Source organism: Tetrao urogallus (assembly GCF_951394365.1).
Source record: "Tetrao urogallus genome assembly, chromosome: 19".
Taxonomy (NCBI): domain Eukaryota; kingdom Metazoa; phylum Chordata; class Aves; order Galliformes; family Phasianidae; genus Tetrao; species Tetrao urogallus.
The window spans coordinates 8,063,424-8,079,329 of record NC_136832.1 but is presented as its reverse complement, the minus strand read 5'-3'; the positions used below and the strand labels follow the sequence as shown (position 1 = coordinate 8,079,329).

Here is a 15,906-nt window from a genome sequence, read left to right as displayed (position 1 = left end):
TGTGTTAGATGGGGCTTGTTCTCAGAGGTAGCTGTACCGAAGGAAGGTGGAGGTGTGCACAACCTTTTTCCTAAAAGCTTTTGAAATACCTTTGGACATCCAGGAGCTCTGCATGGGGATGAGGGAGGGAAGAATGCTGCATCCATGCCTGTGCACAGCCCTGGAGACCAGACTGCAGGGCTGAGCCTGCTGCTGGAGGTCTTCACCTCACTTTGGGTGTTTGGGTTTTGGACTCACCAGCACCGTGTCTGTGCTATGTGCCCAGCCCTACAAAGGCTTTGATGTGCAGAGCCCCACTGGGACACAGCTTGTGCCTCAGACCCTGCCCTGCCACACACACAGTGCCCTACACGAAGGGCTCTGCTGCCCGGGCAGTGGCTGTGCAGTGTGCTCCGGGTTACTTCAGGTGAATCCTGTCTGGTTTCCGTGCTCCCAGCTGACAGTGATGCCAGCCTGGCTTTGTAGTGAAGCCCAGACCTCCGAACCTTTCAAGTCAACATCTTGCATTTGGCTTTTGTCCCATTGCTCTGTTGGATGGGAGTGTGGGTGGGCTTTGTTGAAAAGCTCTGTTTCCATCTGTGCCTTTTTAAATGAGATGTAGCAAACCCCACCCAAGAGCAAAGAGAGGCCAGAGCCCAGCTCAGACCCTTTCTCTTGCTCTCCCTCCCACAGAGCTGGCTTTGGTCAGGCTGTTCAGACCGCAGCCCCCTCCTATTCCTCATCTTGCGAATGCTCAAAGCAAAAAATCTTTAATCCATCCGTTAACAGCAAGTACTTCATTAGCAGTGTGCCCCAATGGCTGATCTGGGTGAGTGTATGGGATGTCACCATACCTGCACTCAGAAGACACGAGCTCAGAACAAACCTCCCAGGCCCTGAACAGGTCTCTCTATGTCTGTTCACCGTCTCCTCCCCACCTGGGGAGAGGCACTGCTGCTCCCCTGCCAACCCCAGGAGCTTACAGAGGCGTGATGGTGGCTGTAAAGTTGTTTGAGCTTTGGATGGCAGAGCTGTGGTGTTGTTATTAGCATCAGTGATGATGATGCTAATTACTGAACTGCTGGGAAACTCCCCATGGGAGGAGGCAGGGAAAAGTGGAAGGGGAGGTGAGGCACTGGGGATGGAGAGGAGCCTGGCCCTGCTGGCAGCGCTGCCGGGCTCTGGGAACAGGGCTCAGTCTGTTGGCAAAGCTGTGGCGATGCTGGGATGGGTGGGAGAAGCCATGGCTCAGGCTCTGCGTAAGGTAGGATGTGGATGGAGGCCCCTCTGTGGGCTCACAGCTTTCTGTTGGGGGTGGGAGGGTCTTGGGCACAGAGGGGCTTCATCACTGGGACACGACGCAAGGGTCCTGCTTGCCTGTCTGCATTGGGGCTGGTGTGGGATCTGATGGGATGCCCAGAGCTGTGGGTCACTGCAGGCTGTGGTGTGGGAGCAGCTGTGGGGTGAGCCACATGTGGTCGTGTTTTCCCCCTGTTGTAGCAGCAGTCTGTGTATCAGGGCTCGGTCCTTGTGCCTATAGCTGGGTGGCCAGGCCTGAGATTTTCTGTTGGGTTTTGCTGTGTTTAAAACAACATCAAAGCAGGGGGTTTTGCACCATGTGAAGCTTGCAGACATCAAAGGCTCGGTCATAATGTAACCCTTTCCTCCTTGGGGGAGAAGGTCCTAATGCACAGGCTCCTAGAGGACTGGCAGCAACTGCATTTTGCAGAGGGCTGCCCCATGGAGGGGACTTCTAATGCTTCAGAAGCATCAGGTGAGCACAGGTTGGTGTGGTTGTGTCCTTCACTCCCCTGTCTGAGAAAGCAACATCTCTGAGAAGGCAGGAGAGGGCCGGGGGAACAAAAATGCTCTGTATTCTTGAAAAAATCTGCCTGGGGATTTGTCCTACTGCTGGGCATGGCTTCTGAGGGCAGCACTGAGCTGAAGGCACTGGGATCTGTGGGACTGTGTGAGCCTGGCTTTAGGGGCTGCACGGTGCTTACTGGGCTGCTGGGAAAAAGCACAGAGGAAAGGACCACCCCTCACCCACTACCCTCCTTGGGGGGGTCAGTGGTTCAGAAATGGTGCTGCTCATCTGGACCCCAATCTCCCCAGTGGAGAGCATCAGTTCCAGGAGCCCTTCCTGGCTCCTAAACCACCCCAGCCCTTGTGGGGACCATTTGTAGTTCATGATAGAGGAGCTGTATGCAATGAGGACTTGCAGGGATGGGCTGATGTGTTTAGACACAGAACACACGCACAGCGTGCTGTATCTCCAAACATTCCCTGGGACAAATGCTTTTATAAGACCTGCTTTGTGCTTACAGTGGGAAGCGACCATAAAAGAAGGGAGAATGTTGTAGTTGACACCCCTGCAGGTGGGGTGCCAGAGTTCTTCCATGTTGTTGTCTCTCTCTCTGATGTCCTGGTGGGTTGATCCTCTGTGTGGCCCATGAAAGCTCAGTCCCTATGCTGTCCATCCAGAGCTTGATGTGGATGCCCTATGCTTGGCTGCTCTGTGGCTTTCTGCATCTTCCCTCTCTTTTAAGATGATGTAATGATCTGATTGATGTGTGAACTCCCTCCATGCCAACGCACGCCCTCCTTTATCTCCCAGCCTTTTGTTTAGCTGCGTGGTATAATTATGCCATTATGGCTGGTCGGACTTTCTGGTGTGAACATGCTCCAAGAAAGCTGGAGCTGGAGGGGTGGGTGGCTGCTGTGATGGGTAAGGCTGTTCCTGTGGCACTCCAAGACTGCTGTGCTGGAGTCAGTCCTGCTGGAGCCTACCAAGCTGTGTCACCATCAGGCTGTTCTTTCCTCTTTGCTTAGTGAGATGTCCAGAAGCACTTGGTGTGGGTGCAGACCTTGGAGATGTGTCTGCAGGGCTGTGGCCTGGTGGACATTGAGAGAATTCCAGGATGCAGGCTGCTCTGAGAAGCAGCAGCAAACTGGTTGCATCATCTTAAAACATGCATCCAACCCTTCTGACCACATGTCTGTCTGAGACTCTTTGTTAAGCACTGAGGCCCTTCTTTTTGGCTCCTTTCGTGGCATGGTTGCACACATGAGCCCAAAGTGCCTTCCTACATCAAGGGCTGCAGCAGGGACAGCAGAGCTGGAACAGTGTGTGTTTTCCAATGCAGAGTCCTGAGGTGCTGCTCCTCGCTGGGACTTTATGCAGGGAAATGAGTGGGGAGGTAGAGAATCACTGCAGAGGAACTGCATGGGGCGGAGGGGGGAGGCAGCAGTGTTTTCTGGCATGCGCTGCCTCTGCTGCACTCGTTGCCTCAGTGGTAAATTATCAGCTTCTTCCTTAAATATTAACAGCTGCCAGGTAATGAATTCCCCCTCTCTGTTTTATAATGGCACTAAAATTGGGAATTGCCTTGCTTTTCTCTGTAATTATCCAATGAGACCACGTGAGCACGAGGGAGGCTGGGTAGGACTGGCAACTCTGCAGCCCTTTGCTGTGCCTGGGGAATGCAGCGGGGCTGGGCTGCTCCTTGGGGCAGGCAGTGCTGTGGGGTGCATGGCTGTAATGTTTTTCCTTACCTTGCCTCTGCACGGGACCTTACCTTGCCTCTGCCTCCCGTGCAGAAGGGCAGGTTTTGGAGGTGGGTTTGTGGATTTGAAGCAAGCCTGTGCTTGTGAGCAGAGAGGAGAGCACACCCAAGTGCAGGAGGGCTGTGCAAGCCCTCAGCTGTGCAGAGGTCACACTGTGGACCCCAGGCCTGGATGCTTCTCAGTGTCTTGGCACAAGTGCTGGGGACTGAAAGAAGGCATATCTGAGCCCTTGTATCCCAGCTGTAGCTGGAGTGTGGCCTTGGAGCTGAAAACACTGGAAAAGAGACTCCAACCAGAGGGAAGTAACCTGAAATTGTTGTCCCAGGTCCCACCACAGCCATTTACTGGAGGTGAGGACAGGAGCTCTGCAGCCTGGCCATGCTGGAGCTGGCTGACCCAGCTCCTGAAACACATTTCTTTTTCCCCTGGCTCACCCTAACCGGGTTGTCAGTTACTGGCACTTTGAAGCTGTAATTGAGGTCTGCTTTGCTCCTTGTGCAGCCTTTTCTCCCAGCAAATTGTCAGCCCTGAGTGAGCGGTACAGGGCAGGGAGAGGGACGATGAGCTGAGCATTTCCTAGAAACTGTCACTTTAAACAGAACAATACTGACAAAGAGGAACGAATTGCAGCCAGACACAGAGCCATAAAACTCGGAATGTTTGACTTCTCTCTGAATCTGGAACTCCTCTCTCATTCCTGGGGGCTGTGCTGTGCCCGGGGCACTTGGTGCGTCTGCAGTTTCACCTCCTTGCGTGAAATCAACTGCATGTGCCAAAAGAGCTTAAAACGTCAGAGTCTGGGTTCTGTTTGGGTGTAAATCAATGTAACCCTGAGATCACTGGGCAGCGACAGCGGATGACACAGAGGCACCTCCAGTCAGGGGGGATTTGGTTTGCTTGTCATGCACAAATATTGTTGGTTGAGGCAGGTGGGAGCGCAAGAAGCAGTGAGGCTGTGGATGTGCTTTGCAGACTGCAAAGAGGAGAGCAGGGAGGTCTGGATGCTGTTCCCTGGGGCTCTGTGCCCTCACACAGAGCTGAGAGTGGCTGCTATGGGGTTTTGCCTGTGTGTGCCCCAATGTGAGCTGCCAGCTGGGCAGCCCCAGTAGCCCCAGTCTGGGGTTAATGTGGCAGTCACGAGGCTCTGCTCACCTTCATCCATGTTTCCCATTAGCAGTGCTATTTTCAAACCTCCCCGAGGCAATTAACACCAATTAATCTAAAAAAGGCCAAACAATGTGTGTTTTTTTTTTTCTTTTTCCAGCACACCTGGCTTCATCCCATTCCACGTGCAGCCCCAGAAGGCTGCAGTTTGCTCCTGCAGGGAGTGAGCCTGGAGCAGGGCCCCACGTACAATTGGAGGGGGGACCCCAAGGGTCCTCATGACCCTCACCTGCCCACCCCAGCTCATGGTATCTGTGCATCCTGCACTGGGGTGGGGGAGCAGGTCTCTGCAGCGCTCCCTATGGATTTGCTTATTGGGATGTGCTGCAAAGCCACGGAGCCACCCCAGGACTCACCCTGCCTGCAGTGGGGCTGGGATTTCATGTTCCGTGGGCTCCGTGCATGGTGAGAGCCCTTGATGTTGGAGGAGGCCTTCAGGCACTGCTGGATATGTGTAAATAATAATTAGGAGTCAGGCGTTTGCTGCGGCGAGGGGCGTTTGTAGGAGGTGAGGTGTGCACTGTGGGTGTGAGCACTGTTTGGTAACCTTACTTCTGCCTTCCTGAGTCGGGAACGTGGGTTATATCATTTAAAGCAATGGAGTGTGTGTTGCTGCAATGAGCTCTGCTTGGCTTTGCTGCTTGGCTGTGTGGGGAAAGCTCTGCTGATCACATGTTGAGAACTCACTGATCTCTGGCATCAGCCCATGGCCCTGATGGCTTGGGGCAAGGAGGCTTGGACTGCTCCTGGTGGTTAATTGATCCTCTGGAGTTGGCCATCCCCCTACCCAGCCTGAAGGGGCTGATCTGGAGTGACAGTGCTTCTGATTTGCGTCCTTGGGTTGTAGTTAAAAATGTGAGGGCTGAATCTGGGCCTCGGTGGTAACGGGAACCCAACCTGGTACTGTAAGAGTGGTCAAAACCTACAGGGAAAACTCACGGCCTTAACTGCAGAGCGTTGTTGTAGGACTGTCTGCATGCACCAGGGCTGTGTCCAGCAGAGGGAGGAAATGTAACCCTGGGATTAATGAGGCCATGGCACAAAGTGGCTGCATCTGAGCATGCTGGCATGGTGAGCAGCAGAGGTGTTGGGGACACTGCCATGGGCACTGCGCTCCAAGGGAAGGCAGAGATGGGGCTGTGCTGAGCTGCTGCTCTCAAGGTGTGGGTTTGCACCATGTACAGCAGCAGGGCACGCTCCCAGCAGGTCAGCAGTTGAGGCATTAGGGAAGGAGGGAGTGTGGGTGAGCTATTTTGATTTTGTTTGAAACAATAAAGCCCGAGCTATTTGCAATCCTAACAACAGAACCAGCTTTTAGCACCGGCGTTTATAGGGATGAGTGGGCGAGTTGTTTAAAGGGGAAAAAAAAAAAAAAAAATCTTTGAAAACAGTCCAAGGAAGGGTGATAATTTCATACTGGAAGGGAAAAGGGTTGGGCATGTCTGTGTTTGCAGTGTGTGTGTACGGGGCTGGTGGGACCACAGAGGCCAGGGCACACAGGGGGTGCAGGGGGGGGTTCAGGTGGTGACTCTGCAGGTCAGGGATGCTCTGCTTGCTCTCCTTCACTGCATCCAGTGCCCAGGCTGGGCCAGCCCCATCTTCTGCATGTCACCCTCTGTGCCTGCTCCATGTGCTCTGATGGGGCTGTCTCCATCTTTGGCTCTTCAGATACAGGGCAGGGGCTCAGCTGTGGCTCACAACCCCACTTCTCTCTGCCCTAAAGCATCCCCTCAGCTCAGCACAGTGGTGCAGAGGCAACAACCATGGTGCAGATGTGCAGCTCACAAGAGGTGTGGCAGTGCCTGTGCTGGTGTGCAGCAGTGTCCTGCACGGAGCATGGCAGTGGCCCATTTCTCATCCCTGCCCCCTTCTTTCTTCATTTGCTGCAGCATTACTTACAATTAAATCATGAACAGAGTGGTAGCTTAGTAGTGAGCTCTGCAGGCAGCAGCTTCACTTTAGACAGATTCCCAATCTTCTCTCTTCCACAGCCCATGGCACCAGACCCATACACTAATTGGTTTTTGCCTGCTCTGTCCTGAAGCCTAGGCTGTGCAGGGTGATGGAAAACCTGTTTTAGTTCAGCGTAATGACATTCCCCACTTCTGCAAAAAAGGTGGGCAGGAGGGTCAGAGGGCAGCGTGGATGGAGAGCTGATGGGGCACTGCACTGTTTTGTTGCTGTTTCTCTTCCTGGTGACCCATCCCACAGTCCAAACCCACGTTTGTTTGCATTTCACAAATGTAAAACCTGTCCCCGGGCTGTTGCACGGTATTCCCATCCCTTCTGTGCTTAGAATCTCATTACGATCACAACGTTCCCTCTGTTAACCAGGGCTGCGTTTAAATTCAGATTCAATTCGTGGCTGTGTATCTTCTGCAGCAGGGCCAAAAAAAAATCGCATCCCTGACAGCACGTGGAGCAGGAGGGCTCTCGGGAGCCGACTCGGGTCCCTGGGTATTTCAGTGCTTTAAATCTGAGCCATCAGATCGTGCCTGCAGGCGCGCACGGTGCGTCCGCTGCCCGCGGAGCTGAGCGCTTTTGCAGATGTCGTTCGGCAAAATCGATCCCGATCTATTTTTAAGGCGAAGTGTGCGCGGCGGGTGGGAGGCGAGGAGGTGGAGGGAAAGCTAAATATTCACATAGCTCCGCGCTGCGTCGGAGAGCATCGGCGAACAGCGCCGGGATCGTGGCAGCGAGGTGAGGGCGAAGCGAGAGCGGGGATGCGGCTGCGGGGGGAGAACGGCACGGCGGTGGGGCTGGGGCTTCATGCCGGGGCTGGCGGTCCTCTGCTCTGTGTAAATCTGTGCTCCGGTGCTGAGCGGAGCCGCTGGGGAGCGCACGGCAAACAGAGCCGCCTGCGAGCGGAGCTGGGAGAGCGGCTGCCCAGGTCGGTGAGCGCAGCGCGGCTTTCTGTGGGCTCTGCTTTTTTGTTTCTAGAGCGTGGGGAGGATGCGTATAGAGACAGAAGGGGGGTTTCCTCGGGTCGTGGCTTGGATAGAGCTTGTGGATGCTGGAAAAGTGAGGCTGCTTTTAAAGTTGGCTGCTGGATTCATTTTGAACTTTGTGTTACCAATGTCCGTGCTACTCCCTGGGAAGCGGGTGCAGCAACCTGCGAAGCAACTGGTGCCGTGTGGATGCCTTGCAGGAATGGTGCTGGGGGAGCTCTTCGGGGTGGGTGGAGCGCTGCCCTGGGCACAGGCTGTGCGAGTTTGACAGCTCTGAGCCAACGAGCAGCCAAGGCAGCAGCCAACTGCTGGGACTGGAGCAGCCCCGCTGCTGTGCTGGGAGCAGAGGCGGAGGGTGCTTCGCCTCTGCATCAAACTGAGGCATCCAACCTGGGTTTCCTCCTGCCTCCTCCTCCTACCACTCCTTTGCCTTCTGGATGCTCATCCCAGCACCCCTTCAGGTGCCCACCCTGCGCAGCTGGAGCAATGAGGTTGGACCTAATGCCAGGCTTTGGGGTGCACAGCAGCACTGCTGTTGGCTCCTCCATGGGGTGCTGGGGTGATGGAGCAGATGGCAGTGCTGTGTGTATTGCGTGAAGTGGTGCTGCTCCTGCTCGGTGATTTTGGGTCAGCTGCCTGAAAAGAGAGTGGGTAAGTGCTTGGGATGCATCTGGTTGGTAGGGGAGAGACAGATAGGAGATGACACACGGGCACAGATGTGTCGGGGCGAATATCTGCTGGGTCCAGAGCACAGTTTGTCTGGGAAGTGTCTGCAGTCAAAAGGTCAGCTCTGGGAATGGGGTGCAGAGTCCTGTCCCTTCTCTGCCACTCGGTGAATCCCTTCATCTCTGCGTTGTCTAATCACTAAAATGGGATGAGGAGGAACTGTTGCTGGACAGGTTGCTGAGGAAGCGCTCTCCAAGGAATGGCTGTGGGAGTAGCACTGAAACCTGCTGTGTTATCCCCTGGCCCTGCTGCATGGGGACACAGAGGAGAAGCCAGTCTGGCAGAGCAGTGGGGTTTGGCCCCTACGGCTGCTTTGTGCCCAGGGGACAGAGCTGGGCTGAGGCTGAGAGGTTCTATTTAGCACTGGTGAGCACGCACCTGTGCTTCACCAGGCAGTAATAACCTGCAGGTTGAGGAGCTCAGGGCAGCCCAGTGCTGGTACTGTTGCTCCCTGTGTTCCCAGCACTGCAGCTGTGTTTGACACATCCTGGATCCCACCTGGCAGGCTGAACAGCCTGCTGCTTGCACCAGCACACAGCATCCCTGCTGCCTTCCAGGGAGGGAGGTGTGTTTCAGGTAAGCAAGTGGGGCTGCCAGGCTGTCGTTAGCCAGGCTGCTGGCTGCTCTGCTCTCTTGTAGAGAACAGGAGCAAAACTGCAGTGCTGTGTACATGGCCTTTCTGTGGGTAGGGAGCTGAGGCTTTGTACAGGGTGTGGGGTGAGCTGTGGGGCTGGGGCCTGTGGCAACACTGTGGTGGTGGTTGTGCTGTTGTAGGACTGGTGCTCGGTGCCGTTCAGGGATGCCCAGGCTCTCAGGAAGCCACAGCTCGGCAGCAGACGGTGCACCCCAGGGCACAGCCCGTCCATCTGCCTGCACAGCTCCTTCCTCAGGGCTGGCAGAAGGCAGGGCTCTGTGCAGTGTCACACTGGGGTGTTTTAATTAGAGAGGTGTGGGGCTCTGAGGGGGTGCCAGGCAGAGCATCCTTCCCTCTCTTGGGTGCGTTTGGAGCAAAGGTCCTGATACTGTAAATGGACCCCTTGTGGGATGTGCTGTGGGGAACGTGGTCTCCCTGTTGAGCTCTGTCTGTTGCGTTCCCTATGAGGTGGAACTCCTCCATGGGTTGTGCCACTGCCCCCACTGACTCTGTGCCACCCCAGGGAGCTGTGGTGTGAATGAGCAGGCTTCCTCTTCCACCTTCAAGTGTGGGTCATGTGAGCCAGCATGGCAGGGCTGTGGTAGAAGCTGTTCATCCTTGGCTGAAGCTCGTTCAGGTTGTGGTTTCAGAGGCTGATGGTGCAGAGGGTCCGTCCGTGCTGCTGCTCCATTTGTGGGTCAGCACCTGGGAGGAGGTAAGAGGGGATTCTCCCTCCCCTCTCTGCTCCCACATTGCCAATGTTCCTCTATGGCCCGCTGCTAATTTTGACGCTGCCCTAAATAGAAGCTGAGTGCATCTCATCTGCTTTGCTTAGCATACAGGAAAATTGTTTTCCTTCGTTTACTGACTTTGGCTCACAGCTTTAACCCTGTCAACCCTCAGCTCTCCCCAGCACAGGGCTCCCTGGTAGCATTCTGCATGCCCAGGGAGCAGCCCTGTGCTGGGATCAGCACTGCACACCCTCACCAAAGGCCCTCTGCAGAGCTCTGCTGTGCAGCAGGGAGCGCAGGACCTGGGCTCACCCTCCTGGCGCAGCACCCTGCCCATCTCCGGTATGGCACAGCAACTAGAGGCTGCTGTGAGTGCTAAATCTTCAGCAACACAACTTAAATATATCACTGTCTGGTGCAAGGTTCTTATTTGGGGCTCTCATGCAAGAACCATTTTCCTGAAGAACTGTAATTTTGTGGCATTTGCAGCCTGGTGATGGCTGGAGCAAGCAGGGTGCTATGGCACGTCGGAAGGAAGTGGGGGCTGTGATGTGCAGAGGTTACATTTAGCAGCTCAGGAAAGAGGGGTGCTCAGTGTGCCTGAGCCTGGCACATGGCAGCACTGCAGGGGGGCACCCCTTCCACTCCCCACCACTCTGTTCATGGCCTCTTCTCAGAGGTTGGTTTTCTTTGGATCGTCCAGACCAGTGGGTGGTGAGGAAAGAGGAAAAGGAGAGGCTGTTTCTGAGCTAGGAGCACAGAGTTTAAGAGGCAGTGACCCTGGGCAGGTGCAGCGCATGGAGAAGGACGGGCATAGCGTGGAGTCCAGCTCTGGGCAGGGCAGGGTGGAAGCATCGCCAAGGCTACGCGGTGAGAGGCGGTTGGGGAGTGCTGACTGTTTTATTGTCTTTGCAGAAGATCAACCGGACCCCTTCGGATGAGGAATGCTTCTTTGACCTGCTGAGCAAGTTCCAGAGCAACCGGATGGACGATCAGCGCTGCCCGCTGGAGGAATGCCCGTCAGAGGCTGCGGAGGCAGCAGCCACACCAGTCCCAGCCCTGGAAGAACGGATACGTAAGCATGGAGGTGTTGATAGGTCCCGTGGCATGGCTGGCTGTGTGGTGTTGCTGTGCGATGGACTGGGTGGGCTCTGGCAGGAGGGGAAGATGCTGCTGGGTGTTCTGAGCGTGAGCACAGTGGAAAAAGTTCTGGGTTTTGTACAGCTGTTGGATGCTGTGATGATAGGTGTTGCGTAAGGATGGAGAAGGGCAGCAGGATGGATAAACAAGAGGAAGCTCTGGGTGCGCAGGCAGAGAGCTTCGCTCGTAGGAAGAACACGGATAAATGGAGGAAACCATCTGACAAATAGGATGGGAAAGGCAGGCCAGGGCTGTGTTTGCGCTCTGGGTTTGTGTCTTTTTTATGACAGCGTGGTGAGGTGCTTTGATTAAAGCAAACAGGGTGTGCAGGTCCCTCTGTTGCTCGCAGGGATGCGGGTCGCTCCCAGGTGAGCGGTTTCTTCTGTGCTAAAAATAAGGTGGAAGTGAACATCACTTTTTCAAGATGTGTTTCTGATGCAGAAGTGCATTTGGCTGGAACAGCTGTGTACCTTATGAGCATGAAGCTTTATTAAGAGCGTTCAAGTAGGCATACTTTCTGTTCATCCATCACTTGGTCTCTGAGCTTTTTGGACACGTTGCTTGAAGTTTCTTTGTGAGCTGAAGGGCGTCAGTGCTGCAGTTACTGTGCATTCCTACAACTCCAAGAGCTGGGGCCATTGGAGCAGCAGTGTCAGAATCTTGGGACAACCTCAAGTGCTTTGTGCTCCTGGAGGCAATGCCTACCAGGCTGGATTTCTTACAGCTCCATTTGCTTGTCCCCATCCCAAGTGCAGTTCCTGTTCTGTGAGTGTTTTGCTGCCCAGCAGCTGTGAGGTGCCAGCAGAACTCATGCATTGTGTGCTGCCCTGGTTGGGGGCATTGCTCTGCTGTGTGGCTTAGCCAGGCCTTGACTTTGCACATTACCTGCCTGCAGTTACACCTTTGGGACCTCTGCAGTGCCCAGTAAGCAGTGCACAGGAACTGTACAGTCACTTGCAACTGCTGGTGTCTGCACCATGGTGGAAATCAAAGTGGCAGCAGCATCCAGCCAAAATCTGTGCCTTACCCTACGTGCTAGGCAATGCAGCAGATGCAGACTGCAGGTTTTTGGGAGGTGGCTGCCATGTACCTGCAGGTAGGGCTGTGCCCCAACACTGGCATCCAGAAAGGGTGTGAGTGGTTGCACGACTGGGCCGTGGGCTTTGATCCCTGCTTTGATGGTAGGTTTTTGCTTGCTTGCCTTGTTGGCAGTGGGATTGTTCCTGCTTACCACGCAGGGTGGAAGGGAATGGCGCTGGTCACAGAAGCTGGTGTCCTACCCAGCTCAGCCCTGGGAGGCTTCTTAAACAGGGGCTTAAGTCAGTTGGTTGAACAGCGTTTTGGTGAGAACTGGGCCTCTGTGGTAAGCAGAGATGTGACCCTGGTGTGCTCCTCTCCCCCTCCCAGCACACTCCTCCCTGATGGCATCCCCGCAGACAGAGGAGTTCTTCGATCTCATTGCCAGCTCGCAGAGCAGACGGCTGGATGACCAGCGTGCCAACGTGGGCAACCTGCCAGGCCTCCGGATAACACACAACAACCTGGGGCACCTGTGCATGGAGGGGGACGCCCAGGAGCCAGGGGATGAGTTCTTCAACATGCTGATGAAGTGTCAGGTACAGCAGGGCTGAGCGGGAAGGAGGGGCGGGCTACTTTCTTCACCATCAACAAGCAGTGCCCCCCTGCTCTCACCAGGCTGGCTGGGGGCTGTGGGCAGCAGCTGCCCACCTGCAGGCTGTCAGCATGCAGCCCCAACCCCTGTTCTTCCCCTGTAGTCCTCCAGGATAGACGACCAGCGCTGTGCACCACCAGACTCCATCCCCCGTGGTCCCACCATGCCAGATGAGGATTTCTTCAGCCTCATCCAGCGGGTCCAGGCCAAACGCATGGATGAGCAGAGGGTAGATCTGGCCTCAGCACAAGAGGAGGCAGAAGAGGAGCAGCAAAGGCCTGGTTCCAGCTAAGAACTGGGGTTAAATCTGGGGGGTTTGTTTTAGTTTCATTTGTTTGGGTTTTTTTTTGTTTGTTTTGTTTTTCAAAAAGAACTTAAGTGTAGGTGGTTTCAAACCGGAGTGCTCCTGCACCACCAGACTTCTTCCAGGATCTGCACCTCAACTGCACTGCACTTGTTCACAGGAAGGGACTGTTTTTAAACAAGGGTTTTTTTAGGAGATGTGGCTTCTGTAACAGCCAAGGGTGTTGGCTTCTGTGCCAAGCTCAAGGGAAGACCACCTTGGCAGCCCCTCTGCTTGTCACCTAAAGCTCCAGGAACTCACACTGGAAGCTGAAGGAGGAGCAGGTACTGAAATGCAGTCTCGATCTTCTTTATTTCTAAAATACTTTTAATAGGGGAAGGGAAGAGCACCTTTTCCATTTTGCAGTCACATCTGCGTCATGAGACGACACAAGTTGTTCTGGATCCTTTCCTGGAACATCTTCATCAGTTTTGTTCTTTCTGCAGAAGGAAATGGGCCCAAATCAGAAGCTGCAAAGGACCTTTTAAAGCTCACCCCACCCCTGGCTGCAGCTACGGTCCCCCATGCTTTGAAGTTTGTTCTGGGGTTGCAATGAACTCTGCAGTGAGAGCTGTATGCTGTCCCCTCTGCTTCCTCAGCTGCTCCTGTACAGATTTGTGCCAGAAGCTCCCAAGCAGGAGCTGGGGCTCTCCCACTTTTACCTTTAGTGGGATCTGGAGACCTCCAGAGAACAAGCATGGGACAAAGCCTGAAAGGTAAGTGCCAGCTATGCAGCCTGCATTGCAGCCACAAGACCAGAGCTGGTACTTTGGAAAGAAGGAAGAAAGTCTTCTGCCCATCTATTCAGCACAGAAATCAAACTTAGCTGAACTCATTGTTTCTGGTGCAGCTGAGCCACAAGCCTCACACGGGACTGTCCAGTGTGCCTAAGGCAGAAACCTGCATCTGGCACTCACCTGCTTTGTAAGCCAGCAATGTTTTCTGGCCGTGGCTTGTCAGGAGAGCAAGCAGAACTATCCCCTGCAGCTGGCAGTGGAGGACAGTAGCACTCCCCTCGTTTCTCCTGAAAGAAACCAGTGCTGTGCTGCTCTGTGCCCCAGCAGACCTGCTCTCAGCAAGGCAGCCCTTATTCTGCACACTGTCTCGTCTCACACTAGCAAGAAATGGAGCCTTGGTGACAGCTTCAGGTTGGGATTGTTACTGGGAAGTCACAGTTTCACCCTGTATGCAAATGCAAGGGTCTACATTTACTTTCATCCCTTTTGGTAAAGTTGGAAATGCAAGCCCAGAGAAGAAGGGCAGCAGAGATCGAACTTCAGGAGGTGGAATGCTTGACCAGAGAGGCTATCCTGGACTTGAGAAACTCCAGTAATGAGTTCTGCCAAAGCAGATGTTTCCTATAGGGAACAAATCAGCACTTTCTAATCAAAATGCATTTGACAGAGACATTTCCTACCAGCAGTAAGATCTTCAGACCAGTGATGCTGCTCACCAGGCATTTAACCTGCCTATACTGACCATGGGAGGGGTGGCTGCATTTCAGCTGCTGCCAGGGAGCACTCACCTGCTGCCCAGAGTGCTGGGCTGAGCCTCTGCCTCCTTCCTGGGACAGGTCAGACAGCTGAGATCAGGCAGGAGAATGTGCACAGCCACATATATACCCACCTAGCTTGTACCTGTAAAGAGGACAACATTGGAGATGAGGACAACTTGACCAGCTCCAGGCTTGGCCCTGGGCAGCTCTCAGCCAGGTGGTGAACTGGAATCTGACCATTAAGCTTTCAGAGGTGTTAATTATTTGCCATATACTTGAATGTATGAGCTTATTTATTTTTTACATGTGCATTTGCTAATGTCATTTTAATGGGGGATTTCCACCCCACAGGTACTTTTTTCTAAAAAAAAAAAAAAAAAATAATCTGCCAAATGAATTAATATATTAGAAACAAATGCAGCTCATGGGTAAGGGAGGATTGTGCTTAATAAATATTTGTGTCTAAGCTTCAGTGGCAAAAACTCATTTTCCTTATTTTTTGGCCACCTCTCCTGCTTTGCTGGCAGCAGAGCTGATGGTGGCTCTTGGGGATGGGAAAAGGGGTACAGGGTGTGTTCTTGGGGCAGCTGTTACCACATGTATGTGTTAAGAAAAGGGTGCATATGTGCACATACCTATCCCTTTACCTTACCAGCACACAGCTCTGTCTGCCTTAACTCCCTTCAGCTGCTGCAGAGAAAGTTCCAAAGCCCTGAGCACTCCCTACCCCTAAACACCAGTCAAAACTCAAGAGTACAGGAACAACAGGGCATTCAGAGCAGCCTGTGATTGTCAAGGATTTGCTTCTCCCAGTGAGCTCAAGCCCTCCTCTAGGTATAGGGATGAACCCTTCCTCTCAGGCTAGGTGCTTTGGTACCTGCCTCAAAAAACAGATCTTGTTTCCCTGGTGGCAGCTGGAAGAAAAGGGCAGGAATTTCTGCTCAATGCCCTGCCGTAAGCCCTTAGTGAAGATACTCAAAAAGCAGCAGGCAGCAGTGCAAGCTCATTCCAACACAGCAGGAGTGAGCAGGCCATTAGACTTTGCTAGAGAGGGAGCCAGAGAGCAGCAGATTTTGGATCCTGAGGCTTGTGAGAATAAAGCCAAGTCCCAGTTGGTCTTCCTATGCCTGGTTACCTTGTGTAGGCTACTGCCAGTCCCAGTCAAAGCTAAACAAAGAACCACCAGCTTGCTCTCATCAGGCATTCTTAAGCTTCTCCCTACCCAGACACATGAAACTCTGTACTGCCAAAGGCTTTGTGTGTGACTTAAGGACGGAACTGTGCCCCCAACTATGCCAAATTTTGAGATTTAGATTCTCAGGAATCTAAACAGGTGATGATTCCTATAACTAAGTGATGAGAGCCTATCTCACCTGCTGTCTCACTGTCCTGAGCAGCTGCAGAAGGGACTATGTGTTCTCCTGTAAAAGAGAACAACACAGCATCCGCCAATAGCAGTCACAGCGTGCAGAGAACAAGAAGATCTTGATTTTGTGGAGGGAGCAGC

The 15,906-nt window shown here is 53.7% G+C and overlaps 1 protein-coding gene across 1 annotated transcript in view; it reads left to right on the top strand.

Moving 5' to 3' along the window:
* The window catches only part of GPSM1 (G protein signaling modulator 1), a gene marked incomplete at both ends in the record, with an annotated part of 48,232 nt that extends 35,379 nt beyond the window's left edge, over window positions 1-12,853 (top strand). Inside the window, 3 exons of the mRNA XM_079544595.1 lie at window positions 10,665-10,824; window positions 12,297-12,505; window positions 12,665-12,853. Of these exons, the coding sequence (XP_079400721.1) occupies window positions 10,665-10,824; window positions 12,297-12,505; window positions 12,665-12,853 (558 nt within the window). The remainder of the gene's footprint in view (window positions 1-10,664; window positions 10,825-12,296; window positions 12,506-12,664) is intronic.
* Window positions 12,854-15,906: the final 3,053 nt, after the last annotated feature.